General features: G+C 39.1%; 1 protein-coding gene and 3 non-coding genes across 4 annotated transcripts; 1 reads left to right on the top strand and 3 right to left on the bottom strand.

The window, feature by feature from the left end:
• Nucleotides 1-1770: 1770 nt before the first annotated feature.
• On the top strand, nucleotides 1771-8365 carry LOC141326554 (uncharacterized). Its single transcript, XM_073835286.1, has 2 exons — nucleotides 1771-2264; nucleotides 4332-8365. The coding sequence occupies exons 1-2, from the start codon at nucleotides 1979-1981 to the stop codon at nucleotides 5261-5263; spliced, it is 1218 nt and encodes a 405-aa protein (XP_073691387.1). The 5' UTR covers nucleotides 1771-1978; the 3' UTR covers nucleotides 5264-8365.
• Nucleotides 8366-17101: 8736 nt separating this feature from the next.
• On the bottom strand, nucleotides 17102-17175 carry trnat-cgu (transfer RNA threonine (anticodon CGU)). Its single transcript has one exon. It is a non-coding gene; the product is annotated as a tRNA-Thr (tRNA).
• Nucleotides 17176-17330: 155 nt separating this feature from the next.
• On the bottom strand, nucleotides 17331-17420 carry trnar-ucu (transfer RNA arginine (anticodon UCU)). Its single transcript is given in 2 exon segments — nucleotides 17331-17366; nucleotides 17384-17420. It is a non-coding gene; the product is annotated as a tRNA-Arg (tRNA).
• Nucleotides 17421-18633: 1213 nt separating this feature from the next.
• trnat-agu (transfer RNA threonine (anticodon AGU)) lies at nucleotides 18634-18707 on the bottom strand. Its single transcript has one exon. It is a non-coding gene; the product is annotated as a tRNA-Thr (tRNA).
• Nucleotides 18708-23527: the final 4820 nt, after the last annotated feature.

The following is a 23527-nucleotide window of genomic DNA, read 5'->3' as shown; positions in this document are numbered from 1 at the left end:
ACAATTTTAATAACAGGAGTACAATACAGAACATAAAATGTGGTGTAAATGTCAAATGAGTAAATAAATGTACAAAAATGGACTTTAGTAAGTCTCACCAGCCTTTCTTTCACAATCTGTCAGGAAAAAGGAGAGAAAAAAGATTATTAGCATATCATAATTAGTATTAGATATTATTTGAATATTAAAACAAGCCATGACATGAGTGCGTGGTAAAGGTAATCCTGTTTTATTAGCATTTTTCGACGGTATTCAAACTAATTGAGATTACGTGAGACGAAAGATTTGTTAGTTTTTAAATCACGTTATAACTAGTAGAAAGGAGAAAGGATGATCGCATTCATGCGCTCTCCGCTTGTAACATTACTTACAGCGGTCTGTCACGTAACATCAAAGAGCGTCAAAAAGGCATTTATCGTTTAAATTTTCTGATATAATAGACATAATTTTAAAGATGAGACTTATCGAAAATAACAAAACCCAAATCTTATCATGATTTCTGGACAGCAGGTATGTATGACGTTTTATTCACGCATATGAATTCAGCACATGATCGTGGTCAAAACGAAACTGTGTTTGTTCGGTACACATACCTAAGCGCACAATTTTTTTCTGTAGGAATAAGCGTACCATTACATCCCTAGAAAACATTTAAAACACCAAAACTGCACTTACCTGAATAAGAGTGTGTCTAGGCAAAGGCTGTTGTAGACTCAGGAGCAGAGCGGGAAATAACGGACATATATTTTCAAATTTTCAGTAATCCACCAATAGGAATACAGGAAGAATGAATGAATGGGCTGACATTTGGACTACCACAAACCAGCCACACATGACTATAGCAGGTTATGTGTGTTTTTCCAAGTAAAAGCCAAATGTTAACCATAAGTTAACATATTTCAGGATGTGCCATAGCCTAGCCAAATATGGCTCTTGTCTGTGTACTGTCATATGGGCCATATACCTTAATACAAAAGTCACCCAAATGAAAATTCCCTCCAATTCTAAAGCCATGGCAAAACATATATGGTACAAGTTTGGCCCATATGTGCTCAGCCATGCCATACCTAGGCCAAACGTGACAGCTTTCAGCCACATTTGGCCCAAACGTTCTTGCTATCTGGGACTGCTTGAAAGCTGTACATATTTTAGACATCAAATAAAGAGTTTCTTAAAAAAATGTTAGATGTGAATGTATTTTTTTGGACTGAAATATATGGAGGGCAAAATATTTTTTTTTATGATTTTAAAATATATTTCAAAAATATACAAAAACTGGCCAAAAAATTTATTTGTAGAAAATATATTTCTGTAAATATATTTTTGGCCAATTTTTGTATATTTTGAAATATATTTCAAAGTACATTTTAAAATTTATTTTTTTATCGTATGGGATCATTCAGTAAAGAACAGTGTTAGGAATCAAGTGGAACTTTTCAACGGGGTTATTTATTTTTTATAAATTCAACTATCATTTTCTCTTGTGGACTATTTTATGTGAAATATCTTAATCAGGTCAGTGTGTTTTTCTCCTCTTATATTCACTCTCAAAGACTGTTGATGCTCAATACCATGATGCGAGTCTATAACTTTAAGTCATTTTCATTTATTTGTGCAGATCGGCTTTTTAAAGAAAAACAACAGCGCACCTTATAACAAAGTCATTTCACCCGCATTATTTTCCTCCTTTCGGCGCTTCACACTCCAGTCCAGCGGGTGGCACTAAGACACTAACTTCTGTTTGACAAACAAACCTAAGAGCAAGAAGATTAGATTCACTGTGCTCTCTGTTGTTTTGTCGTGATTCTGTTTTAGTACAATCTGTGAGAAATGTAGTTTCTGTAAACAGAAAAGTACAGTTTTGAATCAGATCAGTAAATACCTTTACTATTCTCATCCTTATATCTGTGACTAGTTTTTGAAGCAAGCAGGAATATCTGGAGAAGTATGAGCTGAACTGAGATCTGCTGCTGTGAAGATGTTTATTAAAGTGGAGAGTGAGGAGAACACGAGTGAACTAGAAACCTGGAGAGTAAAACAGGAGGACCCAGAACCTTTGAGAATAAATCAGGAGGAACCAGAGCCTTTGAAAATAAAACATGAGGAACCAGAGCCTTTGAAAATAAAACATGAGGAACCAGAACTTTTGAAAATAAAACTTGTGGAACCAGAACATTTTAGAATAAAACATGAGGAACCAGAACCTTTGAGAATAAAACAGGAGGAACCAGAAGCTTTGAGAATAAAACTTGTGGAACATGGAGGTTGGTGTTTTATCTTCATTCATCTTTAGTGACTGTTTGTGGTACATCAGGCTTTCATAATACTTCATAATGAGCTTTAATAATACTTACAGCAGTTTTAGATTTAGTTAACTGTAATAGAAACAATCTTTAAAGCGGATCAGTTTGTTGAAAAGTATATATGGGGGCAGTAACACTTTCGATGAAGCCCCATTCATAATACATTACAATGGTATTTTTAAGGCATTATAATGAACACATAATGCATTATATAAAAAAACCCTAAGTTATATCATCTCATGAATAATCATAACAATTTTTATACATTATAATACTTGAGTATTTGTGGTTCTAACCTAAGATTATGATTATTTATAAGACACAATGGACGGCATATTAAATCTACGTAATTTATAATGTATTATATCATATCACATGTATTTTTTACATTATATTTTACAGTTTTATTTTGATGGTCCCTCGGTCTATTAACTATAAGCAACTTTCCAACTACATGTCAACTAACACTCCTTTATTATTATTATTAGTCTAGAATTAGTAGACTTAGGCTAGGTAGAAAATTCACATACTTGCAAAGTTACATATTAGTTTGTCTTTTGGGGATCCATCAAAATATGGTGTTAGAATATATTTAGCATAATACTAATAATAATTACTGCTAGCTGTCATGCAGTAGCAGAGTTACTTATCAAAAGCTGTCTAAAGGGTACCATCAAAATAATCAAACTGATAATACAAATGTGTCATGTTACACAGTCATCTGAAACATGATGATACGAGATGATACAACATACTTTAAAACTACAAGATTTTTATAATGCATCATGAATTCATTATAATTCATCAAGAATACTCTTAAAAAGTATTATAAATGCAGGCTTCACAGAAAGTGAATTATTTTTTTAACTGATCAAACAAGGCTGATACAGAAACAGTAGTGTTAACTAAAGTCGTGATAATGCGGCAGAAATACTCCAGTGCTATTACATCATTAGTTTCAGGCTTTGTACAACATTTTGGGAGAGAAATTCAAGAACTTTTCATTGACTTTTAAGTATTTTATACAACTATTTACAGCTCTTTAAAGCTCTAAAATAATCCAGTTTAACCGAGGTGTTCTCTGATTGGCCAGCTATCTGTGGTTTGTGATTGGCCGAATACCTCAAGTGTGTGTTGGAAATGTAACACCCCTAACCATGTCGTGATGCCATTTCTTGGTGCATTGAGACAGAAATGATAAAACCCATTATAAATTAGGCATTTGATGCATATATTATTGTTTATATTGATTCTTGATTTTGATGATTGATTATGACTCATACTGTCTTTTTATGCATTTTGTCACGGCGTGTAAACATAACACCATGTCTGCATTTGCAAACGTAGAACGTGTAACAACAAGCACTACCCTACACTGCTCAAAAGTCGCATTCAATAGTCAGTACTGAATTCTTTAATGTACTTACAGGCCGTCAGTCAGAAGCACAGACTGTCCATGCATCATTGTGATTGGCCCACATTATAGCCTTAATTTTATATTTAAAACATTAATCTCAGCTCTAAAACTTTTAGTTTAGTTACTTTTTTTATATTATCTGTTTTACATATTTAATACTTGGTCAGTTTGATTTGTTTGGTTAACTTTGGTTAAATCTTTTATGTTAATACTGTGCAGTGCACAAAATTAAGATCTGAGAGATGGTTCAAGTCAGTGTTCATGATGTTAAGTTTAGAGATGTTGTGCATCCACTTATTATTAGTGTGACATTTTAGCATGCAAATAAAGGGGAGAACTTCAAGATGTCGGCCAAAAAATCGGTAGCGCATAATCGGCAATCGACTGACGCTGACCTCTAAACATCGGCATCGGTTATAGAAAAATCCAAATCGGTCGATCTCTACTTTAAATGATCATTATTTTTGATATCCCACACACCAGCTCTACCAAATCTGCTTCTGGCACCACCATCTGTAGGACTTATTGGCACTGCTCTCAAATGTTAGTTTGTTCATGTTTTTCAGCTTATAACAAGTTCCTAAATATGAATCATTTTACTTTCATTTCAGAGTCGATTAAAGAAAAAGAGGAGAATGAAGAATCAAGTCAAGTTGAGGAGAAAAATCATTTCGAAACAGAAAAACCTTTGAGTTGCTCTCAAGTCAAACAGAAAGATTTAAAGAAATGTTGCACCTGTACTCAGTGTGGAAAGAGTTTCACAAGAAAAAGAGATCTTGAGCGTCACATGAAAACTCATACTGGAGAGAAACCATTCACTTGTGATCAATGTGGGAAGAGTTTTTCACGCTCATCAAACCTTAAGGAGCACATGAACATTCACAATAGAGAGAAGCAGCACACATGTGATCAATGTGGTAAAGTGTATTTAGGGGCTTCAGGTCTGAGGTATCACTTGAAAGTTCATACAAAGGTGAAGCCACATTCATGCCATTTGTGTGGAAAGAGATTTTGCCGTCTACAAAGTTTGAAAGTATATGAGAATATAAATACTGGTGTGAGAGAATGCATGTGTTCAAAGTGTGAAAAGATTTCTATTTCGGTAACTTATTTAAAACTGCATAAGAGGATCCACACTAGAGAGAAATCTTATGAATGTTCACACTGCAACAAGCGATTTAGTCAGTCAGCATGTCTGAAAACACATGAGAGGATCCACACTGGAGAGAAACCTTTTAAGTGTTCAAACTGCAACAAGAGATTTAGTCAGTCGGTACATTTGAAAAGGCATGAGAGGATCCACACTGGAGAGAAACCTTATAAGTGTTCACACTGCAACAAAAGTTTTAACCAGTCATCATATCTGAAAATACATGAGAGGATTCACACTGGAGAGAAACCTTATAAATGCTCACACTGCAACAAGAAATTTAACCAGTCATCATATCTAAAAATACATGAGATGAACCACACTGGAGAGAAACCTTTAGTGTTCACACTGCAACAAGAGATTTCATCAGTCAGTACATTTGAAAATACATGAGAGGATCCACACTGGAGAGAAACCTTATAAGTGTTCACACTGCAACAAGAGATTTAACCAGTCATAATATCTGAAAATACATGAGATGATCCACACTAGAGAGAAATCTCATAAGTGTTCAAACTGCATCAAGAGATTTAGTCAGTCAGTACATTTGAAAACGCATAAGATGTTTTACCCTGGAGAGAAACCTTATAAGTGTTCAGTACATTTGGATCCACACTGGACAATAACCGTATCATTTAACTGCATGTGGGAAGCGTTTTATTCGTCATCTGCTATACACAGTCATGCAGAAACAATCTTTTTTTTTTTTTTCAATCTTGTGTGTATCTCTGGCAGATTTACACATACTAGTCTGGCATGTATATGTATACCCATCCCTACTTGTAAATTAGTAGGAGAGAGATCAGTCTCATTAGTTTCTCTTTTACTTTCAGTAATGATAATTTTGCTTGAGTCATTATTAAATGTTACTTTTTTTATTAATACATTATCTTTACATTTCATATTTTATTAACAACATTGCGGTCAACTGATTGTATTTGCATAAGAAAAAATTATTTTAGCTTTAATAGTTGAAAGCCATGATGTTTTAGGTTTTGTTCGAAATATCTAAATAATATCAATGGGATTGAATTAAAAGCCTTTATTGTCTTTGTATTTTTTTGCATACAGTGAAATTAGGAGCATTACTGCTGACTGGTGTTAGAAAACATGTACCACAGGCAATATATGAGACTAGAGACTGCAGACTGTACAGTATCATTATAAAAGTAGATACAACAACCGATGTGTTTTCCCTGTGGGCCACTGAACAATGTGGGTTGGCCCATTGCTTCTTGTTACTCACCTGTGCTGTTTTGGAAAGCGCAATATTTGAATCCATTGGGGATGATTGTGCAGTAGTAATATTGTTTCGTTTGGCTTCAGTCGGTTTTGTCCAGAGCTCTGGTTTTTGATTCTATTTATTAAATGATGAGCTGTTTCCCCACAAAAGCTGTTTATTTAGCATAATGAGTCCATCACCTCTGTTGACATTTAATCAAACTAAACAGCCTCTGGTCTCCTTCCCTGCATACTGCCAAAGCAGCAGCATTAGCCATTTAACTTTTTTGGCTAAAGGCTGAAGACCTTACCCCTTGAGTCAAAAGCAACGTCTTTACTAATAATCCACAGGCAGGGAAATTCACAGACAGGTTAACCAGACAAAGAAAGATGATGGGAATAACTATATGACAGGAAAACCAAATATGGGTATATGGGAGAAATCAAGACAGAGAGAATGATGGGGGTGTAACATTATCCCCCCCTCCCGGAAGGCGCAACTTGCCGTAGACAAGGAATGAAGAAAAAAGTGGACTGGTAGGAAGAACAAAAGAATGGAGAGGGCTGGGAAACAAAGTCTATTCGGCAGGGGATGATCTACAGAGTCCAGGCCGGATCCGACAGAAGGGTCCAAGGTGGATCAGACGGAGAGAGGAGCCAGGTCGCAACCATGATTGTAGCCCCTGGCAGAGCCGACAGATAGAGGAGCCATGGTGGAGGAAGGGCTGACTACTCCAGGGGGTCGCTTGACAGAGGCTGAGCAAGTGGCGATGGAGACGGAGAGCCGAAGATCCTGGGCGACACCGAGGATAAGCAGGGCCAAGGGTCTGGGAACCGAGGCAGAGATAAAAAAAAAATCACATTTAAACTACTATTACTTCAAATGTATAATTGAGAAAGTTAATTTCTGAGGAAAAATAAAAAAGGCGGCAAGTAAGGAGGAGAGGACCCTGGCGGCAGGTGAGCTGGAGAGGACCCGGGTGGCAAGTAAGGAGGAGAGGCTGCAATGTGGTGGGAATGTAAGTAGTACAATTCCCTGGCCTTTGCAAAAATCCACAGCTCTCACAGAGATGTGGGAAGAGTGGTTGTCAAGCATGAGCAACACCTTTCTTTTGTATGCTTCACAAAGTGAACAAGGAATGATAGGAAATCCTCTTCCTGCATCCAGTCTGATGCATAAGCACTTCCTGCACTCCCCAAGTTGAGTTTGCATGAAAGGTCCTATAGAAATTAAATCTTGAATCTTGCCTTTTCTACCCTGTTCTGAAGACGCTTATCCATTGTGCTCACCTCACGTGGATTTAGCCCATAGTATATATCGGCTGCCTGGCTTATATACTGTGACAAAGTCTCCTCCTGCTCCCTGTTGAAGACCTGTGAGGACTGCAGTATCCTACATGAGGAAAGTCCCTTAATCCCTAGTCTTTCAGTTCCTTATATTTCCTCCAATATCTGTTCAAGGTGACATGGCAGATTCCTTTGGATTTTGCCTCTGCCCTGACAGACATTCCTAACTTCCTCTGCTGCTCTTTTTATAACATTGGCATCGACTCCTCGATTTGTTTTTCTCACCCATTTTCTAGGCATTCTGTAGAATTAACTTAATCACAAAAATGTTCTAAGTTGTGTATAAGGGGGATGGTTGTAACACTTTCAAAACATGTGTTTCAACCTACCCCGCCACTGTCACCCATTGTTTAGCTAGCTGTATTAGCATGGTGCTTTGAAATTAGCAGGAGGTTGATACACCATTCTTTACTAGAGAAACTACAGTTTGACCTGATATAACTCATACAACATCATCTACAACGGTAGAGGTACTAAACAAAATATTATCTTTAAATTTTTTTTTAACTTTCTTACCTCAGAATTCGATTTTATGTTGTAGCTTCTGGAGAGGTTGCAAGACTGACTGGAAAATCTCCACGTGTGATTGTTAAGGAAGCCTGAGGAAACTGAAAATGTCACATAACCCCTATCTTATCCCTGATTCGTGGAATTGGTAGTGTTACAACTCTCCCTTTGTTTCAACTATACCCGGTCTCCCCCACTTCAAACACTTCTGTTTCGAGACCGGCGAAACAGCCTCCTTGTAGCTGTAAGCAAGTTGTCGTTGGATGAACTTTGTATAAGTTCCATTCTCGCTCTATTTGCTATGTTAAAAATCCTATCAAAAGCAGAAACTGCAGCATCTACTCTTACCTGCTCTAATGAAGCAGTTTCTTCTTCCATCTTAGACAAAGTTTCTTTATATACATTTCAATATGTATTTCACCAAAAATAAAACTCTGAATATTACTGTCATGATTTATTATTCGAATATGTTTCCTTTTTGTAAATATCTATGCACGTCTTGGATTGTAGACACAGAAGCGCGTGAACAGGACTTTTATTTTGATCTGGTGTATGACGCCATAAGGCTGCACCGCGCTCCTGCATCAGTGTTTCAGCTGAAGAAAGGTTTGTAGTCTTTACTGTTTAAATTCATACCAAGCGTTCAGTCTGTTTTGTATGGCTTACAAGCGATGTAAACGTAATAATTATTGAATGCAACATGGTAATATTTTATATAATGATGAACGTTATTAAAGCGCATCCACACAGCGTCTGATTTCTCTCTCTGTAGAGATTCAGATCAGAAACACGAATTACAAACTCCGAGTCAATTGAATCGGTTGACTCACAAAATGATTCACTGTTTCGAATCGCCGCTCGCTGAGAGACCTGTTGCTCAAAACAGTGAAAGTACAACGAAAACAAACTCAAACAATGAGTAATGACAACTTTTACAAACAACTGCAATTGTTTTGTTGTAATGACAACCTTAAAATACAATAGCATTTTGAACAATTAATGTAATATAATATAATACTTAATGTTATATACTAATAATTAAATACCTGACTGAATAGTAACTTAAAGTTTTGAGTGTTTCTCTAATCAGATCTTTTAAGTCCATTAACTATCACTCTGACTCCATTACAAGTGCACTGACTACTGAACTAGAGATGATTGAGATTTATTTATTCTCATCTCAAACAGGAAAAAGTTTCCAAACACAGAAAAAAAAAATGGTGGAGCAACTAAAATCCTTGTGACACGCTATTATATAGATGGCGTTAATTAAAGAGGAGAGTGAAGACATGAGGATTGAAGAAACATTCAGAGTCAAACATGAAGATACTGAGGAACAAACAGGTTGGTTTTTATTCTCAAAGCTGAACTATCCTATGAACTGTCCTCTACATCTTCTCAATTCATTTGTCTTTGGCAGGTATTTTTTTACTTTGTTTGCCCTCCTTCTCTAAAAGGTTATTTTCTACTCTTATAGTGCTTTGGTTTAAAAACAGAAGAACTGTGTCTTATTTAACATAAATGTTAATATTCACTGCTAGGATTAAGTAACATTTTTCATTTGAAATGGGTAAATAAGGGCTGTGTGCATGTGGTCTAACTTGCTCTGATGTAATGATGAAGTATGTGAAATAGAGTCTGGCGACAGCCGTCACTTTCCCTCGACTAGGGCTGCCCCCTTAATAGTTTACTGAATGTTAGTCTCCGAGAAGAGGCTTAGTCGACTAAAATTTTATTAGATGGTCAGTCACAGAAAAAATGGTCCATGTCAAAGATAAACAGATCATCAATAGCTGGTCCTTGAGGTAGGCCAGTATATCCAGTATTCCAGTATATCGGGCAGGAAATAAAAACATTCACTTATCATTCATCAAGCTCACATCTGGATTATCATTTGAAAGTGAAGTATGTAAATAAGCAGCGGACCGCTTCATCTGGTGACTCAAGCTGGACTGAGACACACACCAGTTTATCAGCCGCCTCAGTATTTAAGGTGCTTTTCCTAATGCTCTTTACAAGTTTTGCCACTTGTATGATAACTTTGGCTACGTCAGCATTTATTATTTATTGCATCGTTTATGTAGGGTTGCCACCCGTCCCTTAAAATACGGAATCGTCCCGTATTTGTGAATGAAATTGCCCGTCCCGTTTTGAATCCATACGGGATGGGTTTTGTCCCGAATTTTTTATAATTTTTTCTAAGGCAGCGTCTCATGCAGTTAATCAATGCGGTAAAGCCAGCCGCGGTCCAGAAAAACACGGTCAAGCCAGCCGCGATTGATTTTAAGTGTACGCGCATATCACAGTGATTACGGTAGTTTCAGAAACAACACAGAGAGAACGCGCTTGCAGAGCGCTTTTCATTTAGACGCCCAGGACTGAGAGATAATACTACAAAGTGCTCGTGAATTTTTACTTACTTATTTATTTGCATTTCAGCTTTAATATCCGTTTTATTTATTGGTGTAATTTTCTTTTCTGAGAAATGGGACATTATTATTAGACTTTAGAGTCTAATAAGTCAAAAAAAAACAATGATCAGTTCTTATTCAGGAAGGCCCATATTATATGCAAAACTCATATGAAACCTTTTTTAATGCAGCATTTTTTGAGATATGGGACATTATTACATTTTAACGGGATATATAGACCCCATTTCTAAAAAGTAGAGAAAAAAAAAACAATGATCAGTTCTTATTCAGGACGTCCCATATTACTGCAGCATTTTTTAGATGACCCCCCCCCCCCCAGAATGCGTCCCTTATTTTTGGGTATTAAAAGTGGTAACCCTACGTTTATGGCAAGTCTGCTTTCTGTCTCGCTAAGAGCATTTGGCATCATGGTATAACATATTGTACTGTAGGAGTGTGAATCATGACATGTTTCTCGATTAAATTTGATTACGATTATCAATAAATGATTTGATTTGATATCATGATACATCATGTATTTTTTGCATTTTTAATAAATAATGTAAGCAAGCTACTTTTTTTTAAATAATTACAAATTTTAAGGAAGATTGTAAATGAGATATTGGATTAATACAGTTAACCCTTACAAAAATGTCCAGTGGTAATCCTGTGGTACTGCAACAGTACAACATAAATTTACCACACAACAAATGAGCATAGCTAATTATGACAGGATTACCACAGCACTCTGTTGTACAGTATCACAAGAATTTACCATTAAATGCTATATGTGGTTTTTCTGTTGTTATTTTTGTGGTAATACAACACAAGCTAATTATGACAGGATTACCATAGCACTGTTCTGTTGTACAGTATCACAATAATTTACCATTAAATGCTATATGTGGTTTTTCTGTTGTTATTTTTGTGGTAATACAACACAAGCTAAATATGACAGGATTACCATAGCACTGTTCTGTTGTACAGTATCACAAGAATTTACCATCAGATGACATATGTTGTTTTTCTGTTGTTTTTTTGTGGTAATACAACACAAGCTAAATATGACAGGATTACCATAGCATTTTCTGTTGTACAGTATCACAAGAATTTACCATCAGATGGTATATGTTGTTTTTCTGTTGTTGTTTTTTTTTCTGTGGTAATACAACACAAGCTAAATATGACAGGATTACCATTGCACTTTTCTGCAGTACAGTAGGCCTATCACAAGAATTTACCATTAGATGGCATATGTTGTTTTTCTTTTTCTTTTTTTTTTTTTGTATGGTAAAACCAAAGTTTTAAAGTAGATAGATTTATGATAGAATTATTACAGCATTTTCTGTTGTACAGTATCACAAGAATTTACCATTAAATGCTATATGTGGTTTTTCTGTTGTTCTTTTGTGGTAATACATACACAAGCTAAATACGATGAATTACCATAGCACTTTTCTACTGTACAGAATCACAAGAATTTACCATTAGATGGTATAGACCTATGTGTATTTTTTTTTTTTTTTTTTTTTTTTTTTTTGTATGCTAAAACCAAAGTTTTGAAGCAGAGGTAATTATGATAGGATTACTACAGCACTTTTTGTTGTTGTGCACTGTGACAGGATTACTTCGTCTTAAAGTCGTTTATCGCGTTTTGAAAGCAAAGGTAGCCAGCGGAATCGGGCCGGCTCTGGCCCAGAAATGGTTGCCGGATTTGGCTAAGCTTTGGATCTGCGGATCTGACCCGATTCACATTTAGATACATTTAGCCCGACTATGGTCCATACCAGTAAGTCAACCATGGACTTTGTTTATAATTTAAAAATGTTCCCTTCCTCTAAGTTATATAACACTTTCTGACTGTGTGTTTGTTCTGCACCCTAAAAATAGAATGGTATCTGTCTGTAACAGAGCTAATAAAATGCTTTCAACAGATATAAGGTTTAGGAATTATGTGGCAATTGCAAAAACTGATACCTCAGTATGACATGGTAAACTTTTGGCAAAATATGATTTTTAATGTTATAATCGTGATTTTATGATCAAATACAAATCTGGTTCTGAAATAGGCTAAGTGAGTTACACTTTTGTGATATTTTATTAACTGATATGTTATATAAATAATTATATATAAATTATATAAATAAGTAACTGATATATTATAAAATAATTTTACATACATTAAATATGTAGCCTATGTATGTATGTTTATGTATGTATTTATTTAGGGGCAGGGAAATATAACAAGGTATAATTACCTAAATGTACATCTCAGATGATAAAAATTTAATGAATAAAATTGTTATAAATATAACTGAGTATGTTACACCTCACGTGCGAAGCCCGCGAAAGATCCAGAGGCTATATAAGCCGCGGTCAGTTCACGTCATGCGCACAGCCGGACTCCCTTTGATTGAGTGGACATCGCTCCACGGAAGAGCTTTCCTCAGGTAAAGTATTTTTGTGTACGTAAGTGTAAAATAAACGGACTGTTATTTAATGGACAATATCTAAAACTACTGTTCACATAAACAAGTCTTTCCGTCTTTATTTTTATGGCCCGCTCTTCAGCACCGTTGTTTACCGTTAATGCTGTTTGACGTCATTTGCGCAGATCTGCTAGAATTGAGAAAACCTCACATTCATGTCGGTCAAGGTAACATTAGTTAAAAAATATATTAATTTTACAATTATCAACAGTAACATTTTCACATTTAAGTTGTGTTGTCTCACAGATTTGAGAGAGCGCGCGACACTGACGCACACACTGAACGCGCATGCGCTCTCTCTCTCTCGATGCGTGTGAGATAGAGCGAGCAAGAGTCGGAAAGACTCAAACCAGTGTACAGAGATAATTCATGGGTACCATGTGACGTCACTGTGCTTTATCGCCGCCATTTTTGTGTCCGCGCTACCTGTTTTAGTCTATGGTCACAGCAGCCACAACTACCAGAGGAAGCTCAACAAAACTCCCAGAATGTTCACAACAGGGATACAATATGCCCGGGATATGTTGTTCTGTTAGCTGTAACAACAGTCATCAGAAAAAAACCTAACTACAGATTTATTCGATCTCAGCAGTGCTTGAAGTGGGTCGGTATGCATATAGCCTTTAGTGTACCGGTGTCATTCACGCAGGTGCTTTTCACAGCAGGGTGTTTTTTCGGCACAACAAGAGTAGTGCAATAATAATTAATTATTGACTAAGATTGTAAATAAGTAGATGATAATGAAAATAATGCCTTAAAATGAAAAGAATCAGTTAATTACATTTTGAACCGATCAACTCGTACGTCAAAAGATTTAGTAAACGAGAATGCATTCAAACAGTAAGTTCAAAACAGTGCTAATGCAGAGAATAGTGACTTACAGTACAGCCAGATGCCGTAAATTATTTGTTTCAGTGTGTATTAGGCTTAAGAGCAAGAGTGTTTACAGTTGAAGGCATTTTAGAACATGCGGTGTTTAATGAATTATGAAAATTAAATAATAAACGCTAAACTATTGTACTACATAGCGTTCATTGCAACGCCTGCAGTAAAGTATATACATGTAAAAAAGGTTCTTAAAATAATCATATTTGTTTTGCTAAAACTATTTATGTACAATTACCCTAAAAATTATTTGTCATACAAAAATGGCACACACACAAATCATCATCCCGAGTAAATGGTACCATTGTGAATTGTGACTGGCTGCACAAGTGATGTAATAAACTAAAGTAAACTAAAATGTTATGCGGCCATATAGTCTGGATGAATGAAAAAGCATATTTTTAAACAGAAATCGCATGCTTTTGGTGCTTGAATTTGAGCTTCAATAATGAGATCCGGGTTTATGAATACACAAAACGTGAAAGACGTCTTCCCTTGGCTTGCTGGATGTTGGGCTTATGCTCAATAATCACATTTTTTTTGCATTCGGCAAAACTAATTTGCCGAAATCTAAGCGCGGACTGTATTAGTGCCGTCAGCGCGAGTCCCGTTCGCTGTGAAGTAGTGACCAGCCGGCAAAGGATTCTTCCCTTCACCGAGCGACTACGTTCACAATAATTTACACAATCTGTCCTAAACATACAATCAAGTCAAATACACAGTGTGGGAAGTAGTGATAAAAAGTAATTTCTTGTTTCAATTTATTAATAAATCTCATTTAGATGAACTGTGCCTGTTATCATATCGGACACAAATATGGCGGCGAGCATAGCGGAAGTGACGTCTTTGGTACCCATGGATAATAATAATTTTATTTTTTTTTAATAACAAAGAATTACAATATAACTCAACCTTTAGACCTGCATATACAGGGAAGAAAAAAGTCATATACAAGTAAAATAATTAATTTAATAATGAAAATATTATATTTTTTTGTTATTTTTTATCAGATTGTCATCCGATTGTTGTAAGTGATCAATCTAGTCATTCTGCATCTTGGATTTGCCATGTTCAACACACTGATGAGTAAATAATCACCTATTAAAAATCAATACATTTTAATTTGTACAGATATATACATTGTCTGACTCATTTCTTTGTTTTTGTGTCAGTAGCAGCTGAACCCCAAAGGCTCCAGACCATTGAGCGTCTTTGGCTTTGTGTGGTGAAGGCACTGGCGGGAATCGACTCTTGAGGAAGGTTGGATCTGTGCTCTTAAATTTTCAACGACAGTCATCACTGGTTTCAAAGTAAGTGTTTTATATATATTTTAAATGTGATTTAAGAAGGCTTTTGGAAAAAAATGTGGCCGTTTCTAGTCTTCTTATGGAATAATTGTAAGACTGGAGTTCCATCACTTGAGCGTTGCATTTTTACTGTACTATACTGCATTACAATTTGTGGTAGGTTTATATAGTAATGAACTGTAATGTTTTTGATGGAGGATTAAACTTTGACATTTTCTTTTCTTTCAGGTTAGGTACCAGCATGATTTGGCAGTGTAAGTTGTGTCACATGACCCTTCAGAAATCATTCTAATATACTTATTTTTTTTTAATGTTAATTAAGTTTCAGCTTTGCTCCACAGCAATAAATTACGCTTTAAAATGTATTTTACAAACAGTTTAAACAGTTATTTTAACATTTGTTGACACTGTTAGTGTTTTACTGTATTTTTGAGCACATAAATGCAGCCTTGGTGAGCTGAAGAGTCTTCCTTTTGAGCATTTACAAATTGTAATGTCTACAAACTAGACAAGTACTGTATGTCATTGTGTGAGTAATGTTGTAAATAATGTTTAGTTTCTTACACAGACCAATTGTTTTATTTCATTTCAGAAGACCTCACTACATCGAAAAAGCACAAGTGGACCACCAAGGATGTTAGTGACCAAGGGATCATGGGTCTTTAGTGTTCTACTAAAGAAAGTACGTTTCTAACTTTTATTTAAGGAACTAGGCTTTTTTTAGGCTTTGAGTTTGTATTATTGGTTCCTGCTTTCTGGGTGTTTAAGTTTAATGTACAATGACAAAATATTAGTTTTATAAAAATGTAGTTTTATAAAATGTTATAAAAAGAGGCCTTTTCTTACAGATTTGTGCCCGTCCAGCTCGGCTGAGTGGCACGCTGTGTGGGCAGAAAGACAGGTCTTCAGGTCTTTGCACAATTGAGGCACGGTTCAAAAACATAGAGTGTCGTCGGGATCTCCCATCCAACAGCGAGGCCAGAGACAGCCACTGATGGAAAGGCACCGCTGGCATGCGAACTTGGGATCGCCTGTTTACAAGACAGGCGCTTTGACCAGCTAAGCCACGGCGCCTCCTTGGTGGGACCCGTTAGCCTAGGATGCTATCCTTCAAAAGCAGGTGAGAGGGTAGTGTTGCAAGGGAAACCGCCCGCTGTCCTCGAGCTTCTATGTGTCTCCATTCGCCGTCCATTTTTTGATAAAGCACGACGTTGGCTGTATTGTGGCGCGCAACCAGAGGCATTGCTGGGATTCGAACCCAGGCTGACCTTCCGGGTCTGTGGCCGTCCAACGGTAAGAGAGCGCGTGCTCTCTCTGCAGGAAGGACAGGCCCTCGGGTCTCTGCACAATTGCAGTGTCCAGTGTCGTTTGAAAGGCAGAGGCTCTGTAAGGGCCTCAGGTCCAAGGGAGGGCAAAAAGGTCCAAGCTGCCATTTGCAAGGCACTTTAACCAACTAAGCCACGGCGCCAAGCCGCATGTTAATCGTGGGGATGGCGGCTTAGACGATGCATGAATCAACACTTCGAACGTCCTGCTGCCTCCACTTGATGCAAGACAGTGATTGCCATACCTCACTGAATTGGTTCTTGGGCATGTTTTGCTACCTTTTAAATATGATTGACATTTTTTTTAAATCAATGTACGCTGAGAACAGGAGGCCTCCAAATGGTTTCTGCTGTCCGATTGCAACATTGCACATGATGGGCTTAACAAAATGGCAAAAAGCACAACTCGAGCTCCTCTGTGTCCCCATTTGCCGTCCGTTTTTTGGTAAACACAAGCTGGGCTGTATTGTGGCGCGCAACCAAAGGCATCGCTGGGATTCGAGCGCAGGATCTCCTGTTTACTAGACTAGCCGGGCAGCACGTTCGCCCTCCGGGAGGGCGACTCAGACGATCCAGGCTTCCAGAGAATAGGCCAGGGGTTGGCTGACCGGGCGCTGGACAGCTTTAAGGCGTTTGCCGACAACTGAGTCGGGGCGGTTTGCAAATTTAACCACTCGCTATCCTTGTTTGCAGGTCGCTTTCGGAAAAGCTTGCGCTTGCTGGACTGGAACGCCGCCCAAGGCACCGCTGGGATTTGAACCCAGGATCTCCTGTTTACGAGACAGGCACTTTAACCAACTAAGCCACGGCGCCAAACCGCATGCAGGGCTGTCGGGAGGGTGACTCCAAGGGTCAAAACATCCAGAGGCTGGCCAGGTGTTGGTACGCTTAAAAGAGAATATCTACAAATTTCTACTGCCTGAGGGCAACACTGCACAGTATGAGAGCTACCAGAAAGCCAAAAGCCACGACTCTGGTGGGACTCGAACCCACAACCTTTGAATGGCCTCATCTGGCAGTCTAGAAGTCCAATGCGCTATCCATTGCGCCACAGAGCCCGTCGTTACGCCAGGCTGGGCCACTGAGGCCTTTTCTGACAGATTTGTGCCCGTCCAGCTCGGCTGAGTGGCACGCTGTGTGGGCAGAAAGACAGGTCCTCAGGTCTTTGCACAATTGAGGCACGGTTCAAAAACATAGAGTGTCATCGGGATCTCCCATCCAACAGCGAGGCCAGAGACAGACACTGGTGGAAAGGCACCGCTGGGAAGCAAACCCAGGATCGCCTGTTTACAAGACAGGCGTTTTGACCAGCTAAGCCATGGCGCCTCCTCGGTGGGACCCGTTAGCCTGGGATGCTATCTTTCAAAAGCAGGTGAGAGGGTAGTGTTGCAAGAGAAACCGCCCGCTGTCCTCGAGCTCCTCTGTGTCCCCATTCGCCGTCCGTTTTTTGATAAAGCACGACGTCGGCTGTATTGTGGCGCGCAACCAAAGGCATCGCTGGGATTCGAACGCAGGAACTCCTGTTTACTAGACTAGCCGGGCAGCACGGTCGCCCTCCGGAAGGGCGACTCAGGTGATCCAGGCTTCCAGAGAAGAGGCCAGCTGTTAGCTGACCGGGCGCTGGACAGCTTTAAGGCGTTTGCCGACAACTGAGTCGGGGCGGTTTTCAAAATTAACCACTCGCTGCCCTCGCTATCCCTGTTTGCGAGTCGCTTTCGGAAAGCATTGCGCTTGCTGGACTGGAACGCCGCCCAAGGCACCGCTGGGATTTGAACCCAGGATCTCCTGTTTACGAGACAGGCACTTTAACCAACTAAGACATGGCGCGAAACCGCATGCAAGGCTGTCGGGAGGGTGACTCAGAGGGTCAAAACATTCAGAGGCAGGCCAGGTGCTGGTAGGCTTAAAAGAGAATGTTGACAAATTTCTACTGCCTGAGAGCAACACTGCACAGTATGAGAGTTACCAGAAAGCCAACACTCTGGTGGGACTTGAACACACAACCTTTGAATGGCCTCATCTGGCAGTCTAGAAGTCCAATGCGCTATCCATTGCGCTACAGAGCCATACAGTGAACAAGCAGAGCCGCATGAAGGCTGACCTTCCGGGTCTGTGGCCGTCCAACGGTAAGAGAGCGCGTGCTCTCTCTGCAGGAAGGACAGGCCCTCGGGTCTCTGCACAATTGCAGTGTCCAGTGTCGTTTGAAAGGCAGAGGCACTGTAAGGGCCTCAGGTCCAAGGAAGGGCAAAAAGATCCAAGCTGCCATTTGCAAGGCACCGCTGGGATTCGAACCCAGGATCTCCTGTTTACTAGACAGACGCTTTAACCAACTAAGCCACGGCGCCAACCCGCATGTTAAGCATGGGGATGGCAGCTTAGACGATGCATGAATCAACACTTCGAACGTCCTGCTGCCTCCACTTGATGCAAGACAGTGATTGCCATACCTCACTGAATTGGTTCTTGGGCATGTTTTGCTACCTTTTAAATATGATTGACATTTTTTTAAATCAATGTACGCTGAGAACAGGAGGCCTCCAAATGGTTTCTGCTGTCCGATTGCAACACTGTGCATGATGGGATTAACAAAATGGCAAAAAAAAAAAGCTGAGTCGGGCCTGTTTGCAAAGTTAGCCACTCGCTATCCCTGTTTGTAGGTAGCTTTCGGAAAAGCTTGCACTTGCTGGACTGGAAAACCGCCCAAGGCACCGCTGGGATTTGAAACCCAGGATCTCCTGTTTACGAGACAGGCACTTTAACCTGTCACGTTACAGAAATCAGTTAATTCTCAGCACATAGAGACCCTTTCACCTAGATATCACTCTATAGAGACTGTGTCTGTTCCCCGAGCTAGAAAATACAAAAAATGCCTGAATCAAATCAAGACTAACAATTTAATTGATGTTCAACAAATAAAAAATATATATAATACAGAGAAACAATTGATAAAGCTTGGCTTATTGAATATCAGGTCCCTTTCTACGAAAGCACTTTTTGTAAATGATATGATCACTGATCATAACCTAGATGTGCTCTGTTTGACAGAAACCTGGCTAAAACCAGACGATTACATTATTTTAAACGAGTCCACCCCCCAAGATTACTGTTATAAACATGAACCGCATCTAAAAGGTAAAGGAGGAGGTGTTTCTACTATTTATAGCAGTATTCTCAATGTCTCTCAGAGAACAGGCTTCAATTATAACTCGTTTGAAGTTATGGTGCTTCTGTTATGTCTTAATCCAGGTAATCATGAAGACAAGAAAGTTTCTCACTTCTTCAAGGTTTATTCAATCCCACAAGCAATACAAAAGTGCCAGGCATTTACATGATTAGGCAGCAGGTGCAACAACTTCCATTCTTACTCTACACCTTTTATAGGTATCAACATGAGGACTACAGCGCCATCTCCTGACAAGTACATAAACACAACATTCCCCCTTTACTCAAAACTGTAATTTCCACCCAAATTACATAGTTGGTGCAATAGGCAAAACCTATACAATATTTACATCAACTTCAATTAGTTTAACAATATATTCTACATTCTGTAACCAGACATATTAGAACTAGAATTAATTCTCATTTAGCACAAGATAATCAATGTCTTTTGTACTAAGTAACATAATCATGCAACCAACGCGGAGGGCGTTTCACTCGTGATGAAGACCTTACAGGAACAGATGGAGAAGCAATTTGATTAGGCAAATTCACAAGTTCATTTTTAGGCAACACTGTAGAGGAAGGAACAGACTGAAGGGGCAAGGACACCAGTTCACTCTCAATGGCATTTTCCACAGGTGCACAAGCTGGAGAAAGATGAGATGCATGCCAGTTTTTCCCATCTGATAACTGGTAAGTGCATGGACCCAGTTGATATACAATTTTCAAAGGCTTTGAGAATCTAGGATGTCCTTTTGGAACATGAACTGGAATTTTTATACGCACCCAGTCTCCAGGTTTGAACTCAGGAGTACAGGCTCTTCGTTTGAGGTCTGTGTATGTTTTCATCTTCTTTTGAGATAATGACACTTTCTGACTCACAGCAGGATCCTTACAAGTTATAGGAAGAGGGAGAACATGAAGACGAGTACGCAATTTTCTGCCACAGAGTAACTCAGAAGGAGACCGTCCAGTAACAGCATGGGAAGTAGCACGGTAAGTTTGAAGAAAGTCTGTCACTGTTGATTTCCATGGCTTTCCAGACAGAATAGCAGATTGAACAGAACTCTTCAGTACTCGATGAAATCGCTCAATAACTCCATTTGCAGCTGGATGATACACTGACGTATGTATGTGTTGAATGTCTCGATCTTTCAGAAATGCAGCAAACTCCACTGACTTGAACTGGCATCCATTGTCAGATACAATGTAATGAGGATTTCCAAATCTGCTGAAAACTGACGTCAAAAAGTTGATCACATTTTTACTTGTGATTGAAGAGGTGAATGCCACTTCTGGCCACTTACTATGATAGTCAATCAATGTCATAATGTACCGACAATCCCAGGTAGCAGTTTCAAATGGGCCAACAATGTCAACAGCCACTTTTTCCCATGGCATAGTTGGAAAAGGTACAGGTTGTAAAGGTGCAGCACGAACAGTTGTAACCTTATCAGAAGACAAGCAAACTTCACAATTCTTGATCTGTTCCTTAACCAAGTAGTCAATACCAGGCCACCAGTAAAGTTCACGAATGCGCTGTTTCGTACGCACTATTCCTTGATGACCTTCATGAGCAAGATTCACCAAAACATGTCGCAATGCCACAGGAACAACAAGACGTGACCCTCTAAACACATAGTCCTTTTGCACAGCAAGTTCATGACGTATTTGAAAATATGGACGTAGAACAACCCCCACAGCAGCTGATGAAGAGGGCCATCCACGAACAATCTGAGCACGTAATGCAGTCATTTCTGAGCATGATGCAGAAGCAAGAGCAAATTCAGTTGGTGACACAGCAGACATTTCAGAAGACAAAAATGCAACAAACTCCGGCTCAGTATCAGAAAAATCCTCATCAGAAGCAGGCAAGGGTAGGCGTGAAAGATAATCAGCAACTTGGTTTTGAGAGCCAGGATAATAATTCACCTCATAGTTAAAACACAAGAGTCGCTCTGCCCAACGTGCGATCCTCATTCCAACGCGATCTGTGCCTTTAGAGGAGAGGAGCACTGTCAAGGCCTGATGATCCGTACGTAGAAGAAATTTTCGACCCCAGAGGTAAGTTCTCCATTTTTCAACAGCCCAGACACATGCTAAAGCTTCCTTTTCAATCGTTGAATATTTGCGTTCCGCAGTAGACAATGTTCTTGAAGCAAATGCAACAATGTGTTCTATGTTGTCTTCATGAATTTGAGAGAATACAGCACCTAGTCCATAATCCGACGCATCAGTTGAAACAACAGTAAGCAAGTGAGGGTCAAACAATGCTAAAGCAGGGCTTTGTAGTAACAACTCCTTTACAGTACTGAAACTCTTCTGAGCCTCATCTGACCAGCTGAACTCAGAACCTTGTCTGATGCAAGCACGCAAAGGTTCTACAACTGTAGCGAAATTTGGAATGAATTTATTGTACCATGACAACAATCCAAGAAGGGAACGGAGCTGATGTGCATCTTTAGGAACAGGAGCATGAAGCATTGCACTAAGATGATCCTCATCTGGGTGAATACCCTGTGCAGATACAGTATGACCAAGGAAGCGCAAACTGCTTTTATTAAAGTGACATTTTGAATCATTCAACTGTAAGCCTGCATCATGTATGCGCTGAAGAACCACTTTGAGCATGTGGTCATGGTCACTTTTTGTGTGTCCCCATACAATGACATCATCCAAATAATTGGCTACGTTTGGCAATCCTTGAAGTACAGTTGCTAGCATTTTCTGAAATGCAGATGGAGCTGAAGCAAGGCCATAAGGTACACGACAGAATCGGAATAGTCCTTCATGGGTGATGAATGCAGTCAAATCACGACTTTCTTCATGTAACAAAAGCTGGAAATAAGCATTTTCTAAATCAATTGTAGAAAAGACAGTTGCTCCACGCAGCATAGACATCATCTCATCAATATGAGGCAAAGGATAACTGTCAGCAACAACAGCTTTATTTGGTTCTCGCAGGTCTACACACATGCGAATACCACCGGTCTTCTTCTGAACAACTACAATTGGAGAAATCCACGGTGACGCATCCACTCGTTCAATGACACCCAAGTCAAGAAGGCGTTGAAGTTCATCACTGACAGCATTTCGAACAGATAATGGCAACCGTCTAAGTTTCTGACGAACAGGCTTCACCACTGAAGAAGTTTTTACCTTATGCACAAATCCTTTTGCACATCCCAGCTTAGTAACAGGCACAGAAGCAGAAAGTCGCATTACAGAGGCTGAAGACTGAGTCAGTCCTGGAAGTATGGAAGAACCTTCAAACTTGAGATGCAGTCCATTAATTAAATCCATTCCAATAAGAGCAGTGCCACATTCAACTATAAAGATTGAAGTATTACAGGTCACATTATCTCTGGTAACAGTAACAGGTAGACAACCAAGCACTGGTATTGGATCTCGTGAATATGTCACCAATTTAACAGCAGGAGTCAGCAAAGAGTCTTGTTTAAAGTGTTTTTCATACACAGATTTAGGCAGAATGGAAACGGAAGATCCAGAATCTACAATCAACTCCACTGGTACAGAGGCTGATGCAGTCATGATAGTAGTAGTACACTTTATCTTATTAGATACTGAATCATGCATGTAAAGAATCTGAAGCTCAGGCAGTTCAATCTCATGTACAGAATGTGTTTGCTGTGAACGACACACTCTTAAAAAATGTCCCAACTTTTGGCAATTATGGCACTTTACAGAAACTGCAGGACATCTGGAATCATTTGCAAGATGTTTTGTAGATCCACATCGATAACATGCACGAGCCAAGGAAGTACAGATCTGGCCATTAAAAATGCGTCTATTTTCACGCGGCAGCCTGCAATTCGGCACGCGTGGGCACGCGTCCTGCCGCAGCGGCTTTTTTAGATTTTTTTACAACGTTGTTGCACTTCATATAATATCCACCAGGTGGCGCAAGGAACAACATTCTGTAGCCAAACACCATGGCCAGCTCTAGGGGGCGTTGGTCACAAATACCAGTACAATAGTTCAA

The sequence above is a fragment of the Garra rufa genome, chromosome 2 (genome assembly GCF_049309525.1).
Source record: "Garra rufa chromosome 2, GarRuf1.0, whole genome shotgun sequence".
NCBI classification, from domain to species: Eukaryota; Metazoa; Chordata; class Actinopteri; order Cypriniformes; family Cyprinidae; genus Garra; species Garra rufa.
This window is presented reverse-complemented; position numbering and strand designations above follow the sequence as displayed.

Coding starts and splice junctions, on each gene's coding strand:
- LOC141326554 (XM_073835286.1), top strand. CDS start 1,979: ATGTTTATTAAAGTGGAGAGTGAGGAGAACACGAGTGAACTAGAAACC. Junction 2,265..4,331: donor AAAACTTGTGGAACATGGAG/GTTGGTGTTTTA, acceptor CTTTCATTTCAG/AGTCGATTAAAGAAAAAGAG.